The sequence below is a fragment of the Misgurnus anguillicaudatus genome, chromosome 18 (genome assembly GCF_027580225.2).
Source record: "Misgurnus anguillicaudatus chromosome 18, ASM2758022v2, whole genome shotgun sequence".
Lineage (NCBI taxonomy): Eukaryota > Metazoa > Chordata > Actinopteri > Cypriniformes > Cobitidae > Misgurnus > Misgurnus anguillicaudatus.
In genome coordinates this window covers 19,748,719-19,766,085 of record NC_073354.2, presented here as the reverse complement: position 1 = coordinate 19,766,085, position 17,367 = coordinate 19,748,719, and the positions used below count along the sequence as shown (strand labels likewise).

Genomic DNA, 17,367 nt, shown 5'->3' with positions numbered 1-17,367 from the left:
CTTAGAAGTTGTCTTTACTTAAATATTACACACTGCATTCCAGCAGTGCGCAAGAAGTTCCGTCATCCAATCACAAGTTGCGCTTTTGCGTCTTCTGACGCCTCGCCTTCAGTCTGAAACACGCCGTTTGGCTGCAGCTTTGCGAACTGTTTTCTTGAAATAACTTTAATGGATTGACTACTATTTGAAAGTATACGCGAACTTTACAGATCCTGCAGGCAATATTATCAAAGTGGCGCTTAGGCAGTAGAATGTAAACGGGAAATCGCTGCATATCCGTTTTCAAAAGTTGTTTAATCTGTCAGCGAGGCCTCTGGGTGCATTACAACATGTAATTTTCCAGTATACTTGCTTGAATAGTGCGCACCTAAGTCTAGGCGTTTACGACAGGCAGTACGTAGAGTGTATAGATATGATCGTACACGCTGTTGACTTTGCCCAGGGTTTGATCGGTTTCAAACAACTGCCTGCTGTCATCTGAACTTGTACAGCAAGAAAGACGTCAACAGCACAACTGCAACAGGGTAAGTACGCTACAGTCTGTTTTCATAATCGCAACAGTTTTATAAACTACAAAAAAAACATTAAAAGGAAAGACAGAAGTGCATAGTCTCGGAACATGGAAGTGCGCAACGTGATTTGTTTTAATCTGCAACGTTGCCTATATGTGTATGTATGTATTTAGTTGTTTTTTCATCGTCAGTCGGGTTTGGGACTGGGAGGGGTCATGAATGAGTTGAAAAGTAGTTCTGCTTGTTCTCTCTCTCTCATACACTCACTCCACATCTCTCTCTCTCTCCCTTTCCTTCTTCACTTCCTGTAATTCTTGTTGTCTTGCATTGCACTTTCAATGCCCCTCCCGTGCTGTCTGTCGTTGCCTTCTGCATTTGTGTTTGTGAAGTTTCCTGGTTGTAGACCTCTATGTCCCTCCTCAATGCACAAAGCATGGAGTTTAAAGGAATAAAGGCGTTGTATACTGTCATTTGTAAGTCTTAATGTCCTTTTTTAATAAAATGTGTGAGATCTGAAGCTTAATTATTGCTTCTATAGAGATTTTGTTTTATTATTGTAATTTACAAAAGTTAAAGTGAAACTATAATTGTGACTGATATCAGTGTAAACTTGTCTTTTCTCCTTTTTAGAGCATTTCCCGTGACTAAGGAATGACTTGGTTTTCGAAAATTTACACCACCTTTATATTGCAGTTTAAAAGCAAGAGGGGAGGGGGGAGCGCCTAGACCCCATAAAATCCTGCATGTACCCTGCTCAGTAAAACACATTTTTACATCCAGCAATGTGCCCACCTAATCAGCTTTACTAAAGTGGTGGTTGCCAGATTGTTCTCTTTTTTTTGTAGTTTCACTGCATTGTTATGAGTCTCTCACCACATCAGAGAGGAACCATTAACAGTATAAGCAAGCAGAATGTTGAAGCAATAAATGAATCAATGCATCATTCAGAGGATATGTTTTACAACGTGGGTCCTCCAGTTCTAGAGCAAACTCACAGCAGTCCAGGAGGCGTTGTGGATTCTAGCCCTGAGATCCAAGGCTCTAACGTTTTCAAACCTGATAAAGGATATCAGCCCCGAGGACGTTTCCCGCAGGCTGGATCAGTCAAGTGGGTACAGGACCCCATGCAGACATCGACCTGGTTTCAGGGTATTCCGAACGTGACCAAGTGGACACAAAATTTCCCACCTTCTCATAGTGGAATGGATGACCCGAGGGCTTTTCACAAGGCGGGTCAAGAGATGGAGGGCGTAAAGTTAGACAAAGTTTCACCAGGACCCTCTCAGTCCTACCCTGATACTTCACAAGTTCCTGGGGCAGAGTGGGACCATCATACAATGGCAGCAATGCACCATGCTCAATTCCTCCAGCAGGGTCACAGGCCGGCAGATCATCAATATCCGCCTCAAGGCATGCATCACAACATGCAGGATCCAACTCTGCAACCTTTCCAGTTGGCTTTTGGATCTACTAAGCAATCCCAGGCACCTGGCTTAAATCAGGTTTTCCAAGGCAACAATGCATCTTTAAATATGAATTACGGTGAGAAACCCAAAACGCAACAGCAACTGTTGCAGATACAACAACAGCAGCAGCTGCACCACCAGCAGATGCAGCAGTTACACATGTGTCAGTTGCAACAACAACAACAACAACAGCAAATTCAGCAACAGCAACGCATGCATCAAATGCAACAGCAGTACCACCAGCAGCAGAAAATACAGGTACAGCTGCAGCAACAGATGCAGCAGCAAATGCAGCAGCACGCACAAGGGCTTCGTCAGCCAGAATCTACACCATCGCAAGCAAAGCAGCAAGTCAAACAACAGACTGACAGTGCTCGGGTGAATATCGAACCCAGTCCATTATCCCATCAGACTCAGGTCCCTCAGATTCAACCCCAGCATCCAGTGCCTCAGGTATCAAATTACCAAGACTCCGTTCCTGCAAAGACAATTCCAGAACCGCAGGAGACCCAAACCAAACGTCAGGCCGCACCTCGCCGCTCGCGCCGCCTATCCAAAGATGGTATGTCTCCACAGGACAATGTTCCTCCCCAAAATGGAGAAGTGGGCAAAGTCCAAGGACCTTCAGCAGGGGTCATTCAAAGCACCCAAAGGCGACGGAGAGCCTCAAAAGAGATCAACCTTGAGACCCTAGCTCAAAAAGCTTCAGAGATGGAGTTTTTGCCATCAAAGGTGAGTGTGTATACATTTTTTTGTTCTGATGCCCACAAAGGAAGTTATTTTGATGAATGTTTGTAATCAAAACATTCAGGATCCCCATTCACTTATATAGTATTATTTTTTCCTACTATAGAAGTGAATAGGGCTTATGATTGGTTTGGTTACAAACCTTCCTCAAAATATCTTACTTTGTGTTCATCAAAACAAAGACATTTATACAGGTTTGTAACAACATTACAGTGTGTAAATGATGACAGAATTTTCATTTTTGGGTTCATTTTTTGTTTTTAAAGGAATAGTCTACTCATTTTCAATATTAAAATATGTTATAACCTTAACTAAGAATTGTTGATACATCCCTCTATCATCTGTGTGTGTGCACGTAAGCGCTGGAGCGCGCTGTGACACTTCGATAGCGTTTGGCTTGGCCCCATTCATTCAATGGTACCATTCAGAGATAAAGTTAGACGTGACCAAACACATCTACGTTTTTACTATTTAAGACGAGAAGTTATACGATCAAGTTTGGTGGTACAAAATAAAATGTAGCGCTTTTCTAAGCAGATTTAGAAGAGGAACTATATTTTATGGCGTAATAGCACCTCTGGGAGCACTTCGACCTGCCTGAAAAGTCCGCTCCCCTTCTCCCTCTCATAATGGGAGAGGGAGGGTGTTACCGCGCCGAGTCGAAGTACTCACAAAAGTGCTATTACGCCATAAAATATAGTTCCTCTTTTAAATCCACTTAGAAAAGTGCTACGTTTTAATTTGTACCAGCAAACTTGCTCGTATAACTACTCGTCTTAAATAGGAAAAACGTTGATGTGTTTGGTCACTTCTAACTTTATCTCTGATTGGTACCATTGAATGAATGGGGCTAAGCTAAATGCTATCGAAGCGTCGCAGCGCGCTCCAGCGCTTACGTGCACGCACACAGATGAAAGAGGGATGTATCAACAATTCTTAGTTAAGGTAATAACATATTTTAATATTGAAAATGAGTAGACTATTCCTTTAAGAAAGAAAGACACTTTGTATTACATAATGTAAAGAGCATTCTGTGACATTATCACCTGAAAATCTTTAATATTGCTATTGACTTAGTAAAGCCATGTCAAAGATTGTAATTAAAGTGAAATGAATGATTGCTCCTTGTCATTATTAGATTATGAGACTTTAGCTTGGATTTACAGGCAGGGTCGCATATGTTCCTGAGTACATGAGTTACCATACTTCACCAATTAATCTAAGCTTTAAAGGGATAGTTCACCCAAAAACGAAAACAATGTCATTAGTGACTCGCCCTCATGTCGTTCCAAACTCGTAAGACCTCCGTTCATCTTCGGAACACAGTTCAAGATGTTCCACATTCAGTCCAAGAGCTTGTTGACCCTTCATTGAAAATCCACGTACGGCACTCTGTCCATGTCCAAAAAAACATCATCAAAGTAGTCCATGTGACATCAGTGGATCAGTTAGAATGTGTTAAAGCATCAAAAATACATTTTGGTCCAAAAATATCAAAAATGAAGACTTTATTCAGCAAAGTCACGTGACTGCAGTCAGTGACGCGGCTGACGTGTTATCTGGTGCGCCCCAGCTGTTTTTTTTGTTTGTTTGTTTATTTTTGTGCGCCCGGGCTTCGTTTACAGTTTAAGGGAGACGCACGCTGTAAGTTTGAAAAAAAACTTAGCAAATATATCACGCGGAAGAGAAGACAATGCTGAATAAAGTCATAATTTTTGTTATTTTTGGACCAAAATGTATTTTCGATGCTTCAACACATTCTAACTGACCCACTAATGTCACATGGACTACTTTGATGATGTTTTCATTACCTTTCTGGACATGGACACTATACCGTACATATATTTTCAGTGAAGGGTCAACAAGCTCTCGGACTAAATATAAAACATGTTAAACTGTGTTCCGAAGATGAACGGAGGTCTTACGAGTTTGGAACGACATGAGGGTGAGTCGTTAATTACATTATTTTAATTTTTTGGGTGAACTATCCTTTTAAGGCTGCTTGTTTGATCTCCTAAGTTGTTTCAGTTTTTTTTCATAGCACCTTACAAATCAGCAATACAACTATACAATATAAACTCACAGCTACCCTTGTCATATACTTTAAAATGTGCAGTACACTTGAATTATTTAGTACTGAAAAGCAGTCTGGTGAGCAGCTGCATGTCCACACACCTACACATTCCACACTCTGTTAAAATCCATTCAGTTGAACTTGGGAGGGGCCGATTTACCAAGCCCTGTGTGCTAACATGTATCAGATCCAAATCTTACACACAAAAAAGCACAACCCTTGTGAAAATAAACCATGGTTTTACTACAAATAAAACCAAAAACAAACACGGTTACTATAGGTCAGTGTTCCCCAAATCTTACCCTGGAGGGCCAGAGCACTGCAGAGTTTAGCTCCAACCCTGATCAAGCACACCTGAGCAAGCTAATCAAGCTCTTCATGATCACTAGAAAATCACAGGTGGGTAAGTTTGATTAGGGTTGGACCTAAACTATGTAGTGCTCCGGCCCTCCAGGGTAAGATTTGGGGAACACTGCTATAGGTAAAGCATGGTTAACACAAATAATTCATGGTTTTGTAGTAAAATGTTTTACAGATGTAATCAGTACACCAAAAATCAATGATTGCTACAATTTTATTATAAAAACATGGTTAATTTTATAAGGGATGTATAAATTTAGTCTTTAAAATATCTCTCCGGGTATAAATGTGCCAGAGTAAATATGCCAAGTTGGTTTTGTCTCAATTTCCCACTGCAGGTTTCTCATTCTTGGTTACATTTAGTTACCAATATATTATAAATCTTCACCATAAGCTTTTCTTTGCATCTAAACAAAAGGTTTTATTGCCATCTCTATTTAGTATATAATCATTTAGTATGTAATTTAATATAGTATTATATTATATTAGTTTTCCATTTTTTATTTATAGCTGCTTTGAAACAATGTAACATTGTAAAAAAAATTTGATTTGATGCTAGTTTTGTTTTCTAGGTAGATAATTGAAAATACCAAAACATAAGAAATGTTTATTTAATGTTATTTTTCTCTAATCTATATTTTACATTTCCCAATTATAACTTCTGTCTCTTGTCTTTTGTTAAGAGTGAGGAAAATACCCCTGCTAGACCAGCTGGTATGGTCCCTCTAGTCATCCCCGTCTCAGTACCTGTTTCTAGAGGCCAAACTCATAGGGAAGGCCCCAGCACCTGGGCACAGCCTGGTGATGTGCGACGTCCCTCAGAGATTCCTCAACTACAGAACCAACCTGAACGCAAACCCTCGGTTATCGTAGTGCGGCGGCATTCATTAAAGCACTCGGCATCTGAGAGCCTAATCCATGTACGGAAGTCAAAGCTCGTAAAACTTCTTCACTTGCTCTCTTTTTAGGGTATTTTATAACATTTGTTGATATTGATATAAAGATGTTTCTGTCATTTACATTGGCTTCAGGGTAAGAGCCCAGAAGACTACAGGTCTCCTGACAAATCCAGGCGTCGTCCGCGACCGGAACCCCTGGTTATACCTCCCCCAAAACCGTGCACTTTCATCGCCCCTTCTATTTACTCCAGCATCACCCCCTACCAAAGCAACCTCCGTTCGCCAGTGCGTCTGCCTGATCATGCTATCATCATTCCCCCGTATACTCCACCACCCATTCTTTCACCGGTGCGTGAAGGTTCTGGCCTCTACTTTTCTGCTGTCCTGTCTTCAATGGCAGCAGGAAGTCAGGTCCTACCACCCCCAGCCACACCACGGGGCACCACGAGAAGTTTGCTGCGATCAAGTGAGTTTCACATTCCTTTTAGATATTTTGTTTTTATTCATGGTATTTCTGTTTAGATCATGGGTTCTTAACCTAATTCAGTTGGGGTTTTTATAATGGGACTCTTTTTATTAAACTGTTTTTTGTGCCAATCCATTGAGTGCTATATAGTTGTTTTAAATCTCAGTAACTTCTTCAGGAAATTTATAACTATTATAACCATGATGATTTGGAATGTGTCTAATTTCTTCTCTATATCTCCATGTCTTCTGGTGACTTTATACGCTGTATCTCAGGCAGCTCTGATATTAGTCCTCCTGCACTCCCACTGATTGGAGAAGCAACGCCGGTCAGCCTCGAACCGTGAGCAGTGACTTCTTTAAAATAGCTTTACATAAAATCACCAATTTTTATATTTTTACTATCTAACGCTGTACGTTTTTACACCTTTTAGTCGCATTAACATCGGCCCTCGGTATCAGGCGGAGATTCCAGAACTGCTGGATCTGACATGTTCCCAAACAGACCAACATAAAGCAACTTTGGTCTGGCTTCCTTTATCAGAGACTGCTTCGACACCCTCACTAGATGCAAGAAGTAAGTTGTTTTTAGACCGCATGGTCATTATACACCTTAAATTTACCAGGCCCAGTTCTTGTGGCCAAGACTAAATCTTGCTGTCTTGCAAAAGGTTAATAAGTTAAATAGCATTTTTTATAAGGGCACCTTATCGACGGTTTTAGCAGTAACGTCATAAACACGTGGCTTTCGTGGTCGTCGCGTAACTTCTGGTAAACTCTGTGAAGAATAAATAACAACAAAGTCCTTTTAAAGTCGTTTATTTTATATAACAAGCAAAATAAACAACACGCAGATTACATAGGAACCCAAAACATTTGTTATTTTCGACGAGGCATTTGTTTAAGAGTACCGTTTCAGCAACTAGTCAGACCATTAAATAAACAGAAACCGGAAGTAAAGTTCGGACCAGACGCTTATCGCGTCACCGTACGTGTTCACGATGAAACGGTCTAGAACAAATGCTCAATAACATCATGTTTCATCATCTACTGTACATCAAGTTTAAGTGAGCATTATAGATAATAAAGCAAATAATTAAAGGCGCTCTAAAGGAAACTGTGCGACGTTACTTAGCGTAGCTAACTCCTCCCCCTCCCTCTCCCTTTCATGCTTTCATGAACGCGCCCAACCCCCACCCCCAAATCCTTCTTGTCGTTTATTGGCTGGAACACTTTGTTATGTTTCGTGGTGCTAGGTTTGGCCACTGTGTTGTTATTGCCGTTTGTGGAGCCTGGGCTGTCTACAGAGATCGTTTTTTTACAGTTTGATCAGCGGTCAAGTAGCAAACAGATAGTGAGGAGATGTTTGCTGTATGTAACAAAAAAGTTTTATGGTCTAAAACGCGTGAATTCGCTTAGAGCACCTTTAAGGACTGAAAATAAGAAAAATAAGAGTGAGAGAAATAAAAAAGTGCACCTTAGCTACCTTAAAAAATTAAGCATTTCAATAGACATGATTGAATTTAGCTATGCGTTTACAAATATACCTTCTCATTCCAATCCATGTTATTTTCTAGTTGATGACCTGATGAACTTAGTTTGCTCCAGTGTCCTACATGGAGGAGGGACCAACTCAGAACTAGCAATGCACTGTTTGCATGAATGCAAGGGTGATGTCATGGTAAGCACAAGTCTGTCATAGTTACACATGATTAGTATTAGAAAGGTTGTTATTTTGTGTATGGTTTCATGGTCATTGGTAATTTGTTTTTTTTTTAATGAAGTACATATTTAATGGAAATTGAGAAACCACAAATATATTTATTCTTTTATGTCTCTGTAGGCAACACTGGAAATGCTGATGATGAAGAATCCCATCTTCTCTGGGAATCACCATCTGGCCAACTACCACTATGCAGGTAGAAAATCATTTATAACGGGAGTCATTCATAACTGTGTTCACTTTAGATAAATTCAAAGATATTTAACATGCTGTAAATGAATAAATAGAAGAGTGTTTTATTTAGTTGTTGTAATGTAACAGATTTTCAGTAATGCTTCACGTCTCTTAAATGTCAACAGGGTCAGACTGTTGGACTGTGGATGAAAAACGATACTACAACAAGGGAATTTCTGCCTACACGAAAGATTTCTTCTTGGTACAAAAACTGGTATGCAGTTTATTTGTTTATCTACATTCTTTTGTTTACTGTCTTAAAGGGGTCATAAAATATAAAAGGAAAACTACTGTACTGTACATCTTTAAATCTGTACAATCAGAGGTCTGCATCTGATTAAAACATCATCTAATTCAAACTACCATTCAAATTTAAAGGTAGTGTACATTTAACAAAACTAGTACATTTTAACTTGCTCAATAAGAAATTGCATAATAAAAAAATGTTATTATATCAAGATTTTTTACAAAGAATGAATTTGGAGTTATGACATGTGAAAACGATTACTATATGTTGCTCTCTGGTCTTTTTACAACGCCTTCAAATTAGTGATGTTTTTACATAAATTACTAATATGTGTGATTGTTTTGGCAGGTGAGGAGTAAAACAGTGGCACAATGTGTGGAGTTTTACTATACCTATAAGAAACAAGCAAAGGTTGGTCGCCATGGGATCCTTACATATGGCCCTTTAGACCCAGAGGAGAGCATCCCTGTGGTAAAGGCTGTTTTTTGCTTATTGTTTGTAATGCTTGTTTAATTTTTTTTTTAAAAATCCAGATAATTTACTCACCACCATGTCATCCAAAATGTTGATGTCTTTCTTTGTTCAGTCAAGAAGTAACTATGTTTTTTGAGGAAAACGTTCCAGGATTTTTCTCTTTTTAATGGACTTTAATGGACCCCAACACTTGGCAGTTTTAGTGCAGTTTAAGATTGCAGTTTCAAGGAACTCTGAACGATCTCAAGCGAGGCATAAGGGTCTTAATTAGCGAAACGATTGTCATTTTTAACAGGAAAAATAAAAAATATGCTCTTTTAAACCACAACTTCTCGTCTTCCTCCGGTCGTGTGACGTGCCAGTGCGACCTCAATCAATACGTCATCATGTCAAGAGGTCAAGGATGACGTATGCGAAACTACGCCCCAGTGTTTACAAGTGTGGAGAAAGAGGACCGTTCCGACGTTGTTGTATGTGGAATGATTCTAATTAATGTATTTGTGTCAGTTTATTGTTTAAAATGGTTCGCAAATGTGTGTTTCATTTATTTAACACGTGACCTTTTGACGTCATTACGCAATTACGTGAGGTCGCGCTGGCGCGTCACAGGACCGGAGATAGTTGTGTTTTAAAATTGCATATTTTATATTTTTCTTGTCAAAAATGACAATCGTTTCACTAGATAAGACCCTTATGCCTCGTTTGGGATCGTTTAGACTCCTTTGAAACTCCGTTGAAACTGCAATTTTGAACTGCATTAGAGCTGTTACGTTTTTGGGGTCCATTGAAGTCCATTAGAATGAGAAAGGTCCTGGAATGTTTTCCTCAAAAAAAACGAATTTCTTCTAATTGGAGACATGGTGGTGAGTAAATTATCTGGATTTTTTTTTAAATGGACTAATCCTTTAAGATATAGGTTTTAAAGTTAAAATGGTAAATGTCGCAAATTTGGTTATTTGATTATTGACCTTGATCTAGTGACCAATATCTTAAATTCTTATTAGGGCTGTCAAAAGATTAATCGCGATTAATCGTATCCAAAATAAAAGTTTGTGTTTACATAACACATGTGTGTGTACTGTGTGTAAATATTATGTATATATAAATACACACACATTCAGGTATATATTTAAGAAATATTTGCATTCATATACTGTATATACATTTATATCATTTATATTATATATAAATATAAATATTTTATATATAAATATAAAAAAATTCTTAAATATATACATGATTGGGTGTGTTTTTATATATAAATAATAATTATACATCGTACACACACATATGTTATGTAAACACAAACTTTTATTTTGGATGCGATTAATCGCGATTAATCTTTTGACAGCCCTAATTCTTATTAATTTTTTCTTTTTAAAATATTTATTTTTATAATATTTTTAATCCTATTACATTTTGTTTACACTAATAGATTTTGAATCTAAACTCTTTTAGAAATTTTAGACCACATTGCACTTATAGGGGCAGTTTCCCAGACTGGGCTTATCCTAGTGCATGACTAAAATGCATGTTTGAGGTCCCTTAATTTAAAAACAGCTTGACCTGACACCTTAACTTATATCAGCGCCATTGTTTTGTCTCAAGATGCACATGAGTATTGTTTTTGTAAGGTTTGTTTGTAAAAAAAAAAACTTTGTGAAACCAACCCATAATGTTTACAGAATCTGTGCCAGAATAAATCCATACAAAACACCATACTACGCTCCATGATTCAAATCCAAAAATGCAGTTTTATATCTCCTGTATTTTCTTTTCTTCCTAATACAGATCAATGTAAAACAAGAACCGCTGGATGAAGCTAATGATAAAAGAGCAGAGGGGCCAGCAGAAGTCAATATGGACAACACTGCAAAAGATTTGACTAAAACACATCAAAACAATGGAAATGTGAGTATTGAAGACAATTGTCACTAGTATAAATGCTAAAAAAAATTATCAATACAGGTGTAGTTATCACATTCAAAGGTAAAGCTTTTTGAATGATTGTCTACTCGTTCATCCAGCAGAGGGCAGACATGGCTCATGAGGAGCAGAAGAACAGCTGTGTTGAGGAGGCATCTGGCCTGAGGCCGACAGTTCAACCCACCTTCAAGACTCCTTCCCCTGCACCTCAGAAACCTCGACCTGACAGCACAGCCAAGAAGAACAGAGCCTCGACGGGAAACAAACCCCAGGGAGAGCCAGAGGGTATTTTTCCTTGTAAAAAGTGTGATCGGTAAGTGAGCTTGTTCATGCATCCTTGTATATGCTATTGAAAGTTCTTGTATTAGATTTATTCATTTGGCAGACATTTTTATCCAAAGCTTATATGTGACCCTTATATGTGATATCAAAATGTATTAGTATTATGTGTTGCTAATGCCTTCATTTGGAGAACTTTAAAAGCGTGTTAATTGAAATTGTTTTGTATACAGAGTGTTTTATAAAGTAAAGAGTCGCAGCGCTCACATGAAGAGTCACTCCGAGCAGGAAAAGAAAGCTGCCGCACTGCGTCTGCGAGAAGAAGAGGAGCGAGCTGCGGCTACAGCGAGGCAAAGGGCACTGGAGGTACAGGAGGCACTGGAGGCAAAGGCAGAAGGAGCACCGGGAGACAGCAGTGGAGCTGAGAGCTCATTAGAGCCTGAAGATGAGCAAGATGAAGACTGGCATTAAGAGTGTCTTTCTACTTTGACTTAAGTTCTGGAACTTCTGTATCCCCTTTACTCCAGGCCTGTTTTTTTGTTATGTTAATGATGTTTTGTTTTAGGATAAACGATTTTTACCAAAGGATTGATATATAATTTTAAATACTGTAGGTAATGACAATTAATATCATCATCATGACAATGAATATCATTGAACTTCACATGTGGTTTGTTAGTCTCTTTGATATGTGTTGAATATGGAAAGATTGTTTAAAAGACTGTAAACCACTTTCATGGGGAAGACATTTGTTTTATTGGATTGCATTTAACATGACTTGTTAACATGAATGTCTAAATGTTGGTTAACCTGTTTGTACAGCCTTCCAGTTTCAATTTTGATAAAACACAAAAGCTGTTTTGTATGCTGTAACATTGTATTCTGCCACTGATGGATAATTTTACAGAAATATTTCTTGTGCATGAAATGTATATAGTAAAAATATATATGTGATGACTTCTCTGTATATTGTACTGTGTAAAATGCTCTATTGATCATAATGTCTGTGCATTTGTTTATTTTCAGTACTTTGAACATATAATAATGGGTATTTATGCTTTAAATCCACATAAAGGGGGACAATTGAGATATTTTATAGAAACTTATTTTATAAATATTTTATAGAAACTTGCATTCAAAAATCACATCACATTTGCTATATTCACAGTTTTGTGTGAAATACAAATCATTTTAGCAGAAACTGATGCTTTTTTCCAGTTTGGTGACTATTGTGAGCACGCTTCATGTTTGCAATATTTGATTTTATTGCCATTGCTTGCTTACTTGTGTGCCCAATAAAAAAGTCCAATTTATACTTGTATTATTTAACATAATATAATAAATATGAAATGCAATGTTTAATTATCACTAGATATATATTATCAGAAAAACTATGACTTACAAATGAACATAATCCAACTATTTTCTCAAGGTTTGTTGATTTAGGTAACACATTATAAACCAGCAGTCTTGACAATTGACTTCAGATGATGTTTGAAATAAGCATCATTATCAGTATGGTTAGAGACACCTTGATTCTTTCACCTGCAAAAAACAAAACAAAAAACAATGTAAGTTAAAGATATAGCTACAAAACATTACAATAAAGGCAATTTATTTATTCGTAATTTTATAGTTGATCATTGAAAAAATATAAAGTAAAACAGCATTAGTAGTTTGGTTTAAAGGGATAGTTCACCCCTGTCACCATTTAAACATGTTGTCACAAACCTGTATAAATGTCTTTGTTCTTATGAACAAGTTGGAAGATATTTTGAGGAATGTTTGTTACCAAACCGATCAAAGACCCCATTGACATCCATAGTAGAAAAATAAAATCAATGAGGCCTCTGAGCGGTTTGGTTACCATTTGCTATCTCAGTCAAATATCAAGTCAAGTTTTATCAAATGCCTACCAGCATCAAAGTCATCCACTAGCATGCCTTTAGTGTCACTAAGACTTCCATTGTTTGGTTCTGGAACGACACCCAAGAGCTTGCACATCAATGGATAGATGCTGATACTGTCAAATGGCTCAGCCAAGAAATTCTTCTTAAAGTCTGGCCCAAAAGCTCGAAATATCATCTTCATATCCATTTCATCATTACTAAATCCATGATCTCCTTTGTTGATATACAATATGATCCTCTGTGCAGAAGAAAAACATTAGGACAGAAGGAACATCACCTTTACATGTCAGAAAAAATTGTCAAAAAATTGCCCCAAGCTGTCCCTGGGGCAGTACCCTTTAAAAAGGCCGGCATGTATAATTTAGTTACACTGTAAAAACAAATCCGTAAAAAAATGGTAAAATTCGGGCAGAAAAAAACGTAAAATAACAGGCACAATAAATTACAGAAATTTTCCGTAATACAAAAAAATTCTGTAATTTTACATGAATTACTACATTAAGTACCAGTGTTGGGTGTAACTAGTTACTAAGTAATTAGTTACTATAATTTTATTACTTTTCCTTTGAAAAAGTAAAGTAAGGGATTACTCTTATTTTTCTTGTAATCTAATTAAATCTGATGTAACTAAATACTGTGTGGACTGTAAAACAAAAATAGAATAGTGTATTTAACATGGGACCAGAATTATTGATGTACTTATATATATTATTTCTTCGAGCCATTTCAAGCCCATCCTTGTATCATGTACTAAATAGGATTTAAAAAGTAACTAGTAATAAGTAATTAAATATGGAGAAAGTAATTTGTAAAGTAATCTAATTACATGATTGAAGATGTAATTAGTAACTAATTAATAACTTTTTTTGAGTAACTTACCCAACACTGTTTAGTACCAGCTTTGAGGTATATGCACTTTTTGGTACCAATACCTCTGAGATACTAATATGAACTCTCTGGTGCAAATAGTGTGTACTATTTATATATGCTAGAAAATATTAAATATAAAATTATGGACAAATGAATCATTCAGCTGATTGAATAATGTGAGTAGCATGTGACATCTACTACATTGCTGTTTGAATTCACTGTGAGCTCATAAAAATGTAATATATATAAAATATATATAAAAATATACCTACCGAGTTTAGATTAAAACCCAGGTCTGCAAACAGAACAATAGGCTGAATTCTTTCATTTTTGGCTATGTGAAAATGTTCTGGAATCTCTTCTTTCCTATAGACCATGAGATTTGGATGGGCATTCTTCAGGGCATCATAAACTTCCTTCTCTTTCCCCTGTTTAGGCGTTATCATGCCATACCCACCGTAGTCAAGCAACTCAAACTGGGACAGATTCAGAAAACTCATGTATTCGTTAAGCTTTATCTCCTTAACTTCAGGGGACTTTTTGACTGTGGTCATGCCATGATCCGAGGTGATTAGGACATTAAGACGATCGGTCAAACCATTCTTGTGAATAGCCTCCCTAAGATAACCAATAGTGCGGTCGATCTGTTCAATGATCTTTCTTCTCTCTGGGGTTTCTGGGCCTTTGGCATGGCCCACGTTGTCTGGTTCTCCATAGTAAAGAGCAACAAAGTGAAAGTCCTCTTCCGTGTACCATCTCATAACAGTGTCGATGTTCTGCTTCCACTCTGTTTCATTGTCATCCGGATGATTCTGACTTAGCACAAGGGAACGATACACAGCTTGGCCGGTGTAATTTACTCCACCACCCGGATAAAAGAAAGATGCTGTTTTAAGACCCTTTGAAATAGACGAGAGATGTGATTGTGAAAGATCATAGTGGTAATTGGTTAAAAATGACAGATATTTTAAAAAAAAGTTTTTATTATTTTGCAAGATTTAATAATTTTTTAATAATGTAATATAATGTTAAATAAGATTATGTCCCCCATAGTGTCCAAGCTCCATCTCTGCTATTGTTTTTTTTTTAACAAACACTGTCACACACGACTGATATATTTGGATTTTATAGTTCTAGATCAGTTTTGTGGGCTTAACTTTTTTTAAGTAAAATGCTTACATATTTATAATTGCACAAGAAATGCAAAACATCAAATGAAAAGAAACTTGCAGTGGAAGGAGGTAATGTACTCTCAAGTCAGTTCTTCCTTAAACAAAATTTGTGTAACTTTTCCCCACCTGATTCTGGGCTGTTATCCACAGGGGCAAAGCGCCATTATCCCACCACTCTGATTGTTTTAGTGTTCCTTTATGGGGAATTATTTTGCCAGTGGAAGTATTAAACATCAGATTGTGGACAACACCATGATCCTCTATCCATCTTCCTGCATTAGAGAGAGTAGGATACATTAGTTGTATAATACAATGTGAGTTACAGATAAACATATGACAATAGATATGGTATAGATTATGGTATTAGATTAGATTGTTGTTGAAATATTTGTAATGCGTCAGCTGTGATCAATGGACCCGGATTTCTTATATTCCTTATGCACTTTTCAGTAAATGATAACCACATGTCATCAGACATTGATTTATGAACAATGCTTATAAATATCCTTTGATGTTCGAGCTCAGACAAACTTTGTACAGTGTCATTTAATTAATAGCAGATATTGCATAATTGTAAATGTGTATGTGCTCAGACGTTTAACTAGACAGATCAGACTTTGTACATTCTTGAAAAGATTGTAGATTACCTTTGGTAAAGGGCCTGTTAAGTATAAATCCAAATGTTTAAAGGAATCAATAACTTGATGGAAAATTGCACAAAAAACATCTTGATGTTATTATCGGAACAAACAGTTTTGTGATACTTTTAACACAACTTGTGTTTTATTTTAAAACAAAATATTTACAAACAATTACACAAAACGTGTTAAAATTACACATTATGTGTTAAAATAAGACTTTTTGTGTTAAAATGACAAAAAAGTACAAAAAATTACACAAAATGGGTTAAAATCACACATATTATGTTAAAAGCATAACACACAAAAAGTGTAAAAAAATGAACACATCCTTTCTTGAGTGTGCGTCATTAACAACTATAAAATTATTTTTTAACAAGAGGTAATAGTAAAATTTCACAGAAAAAGGTACAAAATATGTAACTGGGGTACAAAAAGTAAACCTTTGTACCTAAGGGGTAACCTACATATTTTTTACGAGAAATAAGATACAATTAGATACTCATAAAAAATGAATGTAAATGTTGGAATTAAAACACATAAAAGCTACCGAATCTAACTTGTCATTAAATGACACATTTTGGGTCCGAAGTTGATCTCCTTACCAGTAATAGTTGTAAAGTGTGATGGAGATGTCATGGTGATCGCTGGGGGATTTATGTATTTTGCTTTAGCTCCCTCTTTAACCAGCTCGTCCAAGTTTGGTGTGTGTACATCTTGATCATAGTCCCATCTGAATCCATCAAAAGATATAAGCAGCAGTTTGTTATATGTCCTCTTTTTGGATAGAGGCTTACTACTCACACAGAGAGACAAAACCAACACCAGCAGAAGTTCAGACTTCATCTTAAGAGAGTGTCAAGAAGAGGAACCCAGCAAAGACTGGTCTTGGTTTTATAGGCATCTAAGTTATATCTGAGACTGATAAGGAGACCTTGTAAATTCTTATTCATTCTTTTCATCACTCTCAGTAGGTTAAGTTTTAAAAGTCACATAATGTGACCCTGTCTGTGAAATCCAGGCTAAAGTCTCATAATCTAATTATGAGATTAGTAGCATCAAAGTTTGATTTAATTCTTGACACATCCTGACTCAGTCAATATTTAATATATTTTCACAGAATTACATGTATGCATTTGGCAAACACTTTCATCCAAAGCAACTTACAGTGCATTACAAGTTTTTTTTTATCAGATTGTGTGTTCCTTGGGTTTAAACCCATGACCTTTTGCACTGCTAACATAATGCTCTATCACTGAGCTATAGGAACATGCTCTTTATCCTCTTTACATTATGTAGGATGAATTTATGTACAACACAGTAAACCACAAAAATGACTTTAGCTGGGTTCTCACAAGCAGGATCACAGAT

At 36.9% G+C, this 17,367-nt stretch overlaps 2 protein-coding genes across 5 annotated transcripts; one reads left to right on the top strand and one right to left on the bottom strand.

Annotated features, from left to right (window-relative positions):
- The first annotated feature begins 51 nt into the window (after positions 1–51).
- mideasa (mitotic deacetylase associated SANT domain protein a) lies at positions 52–11,899 on the top strand. 4 transcript variants are annotated; one of them, XM_073856022.1, is made up of 14 exons: positions 53–524; positions 902–985; positions 1,143–2,710; positions 5,843–6,079; positions 6,191–6,524; positions 6,800–6,866; positions 6,958–7,100; positions 8,101–8,204; positions 8,367–8,442; positions 8,606–8,694; positions 9,076–9,198; positions 10,993–11,112; positions 11,229–11,440; positions 11,640–11,899. In XM_073856022.1, the coding sequence occupies exons 3-14, from the start codon at positions 1,373–1,375 to the stop codon at positions 11,875–11,877; spliced, it is 3,081 nt and encodes a 1,026-aa protein (XP_073712123.1). In that variant the 5' UTR covers positions 53–524; positions 902–985; positions 1,143–1,372; the 3' UTR covers positions 11,878–11,899. The 4 variants fall into 4 exon arrangements, with proteins under 4 accessions (XP_055042197.2, XP_073712123.1, XP_055042196.2 ...); XM_055186222.2 differs by lacking the exon at positions 902–985 and having other exon boundaries at positions 52–524; positions 9,076–9,138; XM_055186221.2 differs by lacking the exon at positions 902–985 and having other exon boundaries at positions 11,232–11,440.
- A 245-nt stretch (positions 11,900–12,144) lies between these two features.
- On the bottom strand, positions 12,145–16,882 carry LOC129429487 (ectonucleotide pyrophosphatase/phosphodiesterase family member 7). Its single transcript, XM_055186223.2, has 5 exons — positions 16,602–16,882; positions 15,485–15,630; positions 14,459–15,085; positions 13,323–13,554; positions 12,145–12,951 (listed from the first exon to the last, which is right to left on the bottom strand). The coding sequence occupies exons 1-5, from the start codon at positions 16,840–16,842 to the stop codon at positions 12,890–12,892; spliced, it is 1,308 nt and encodes a 435-aa protein (XP_055042198.2). The 5' UTR covers positions 16,843–16,882; the 3' UTR covers positions 12,145–12,889.
- Positions 16,883–17,367: the final 485 nt, after the last annotated feature.

Coding starts and splice junctions, on each gene's coding strand:
- LOC129429487 (XM_055186223.2), bottom strand. CDS start 16,842: ATGAAGTCTGAACTTCTGCTGGTGTTGGTTTTGTCTCTCTGTGTGAGT. Junction 13,555..14,458: donor TGGGTTTTAATCTAAACTCG/GTAGGTATATTT, acceptor TCTTCTGCACAG/AGGATCATATTGTATATCAA. Junction 12,952..13,322: donor AGTGGATGACTTTGATGCTG/GTAGGCATTTGA, acceptor TGTTTTTTGCAG/GTGAAAGAATCAAGGTGTCT.
- mideasa (XM_055186220.2), top strand. CDS start 1,373: ATGAGTCTCTCACCACATCAGAGAGGAACCATTAACAGTATAAGCAAG. Junction 8,695..9,075: donor TCTTCTTGGTACAAAAACTG/GTATGCAGTTTA, acceptor TTGTTTTGGCAG/GTGAGGAGTAAAACAGTGGC. Junction 11,113..11,228: donor CACATCAAAACAATGGAAAT/GTGAGTATTGAA, acceptor TCGTTCATCCAG/CAGAGGGCAGACATGGCTCA.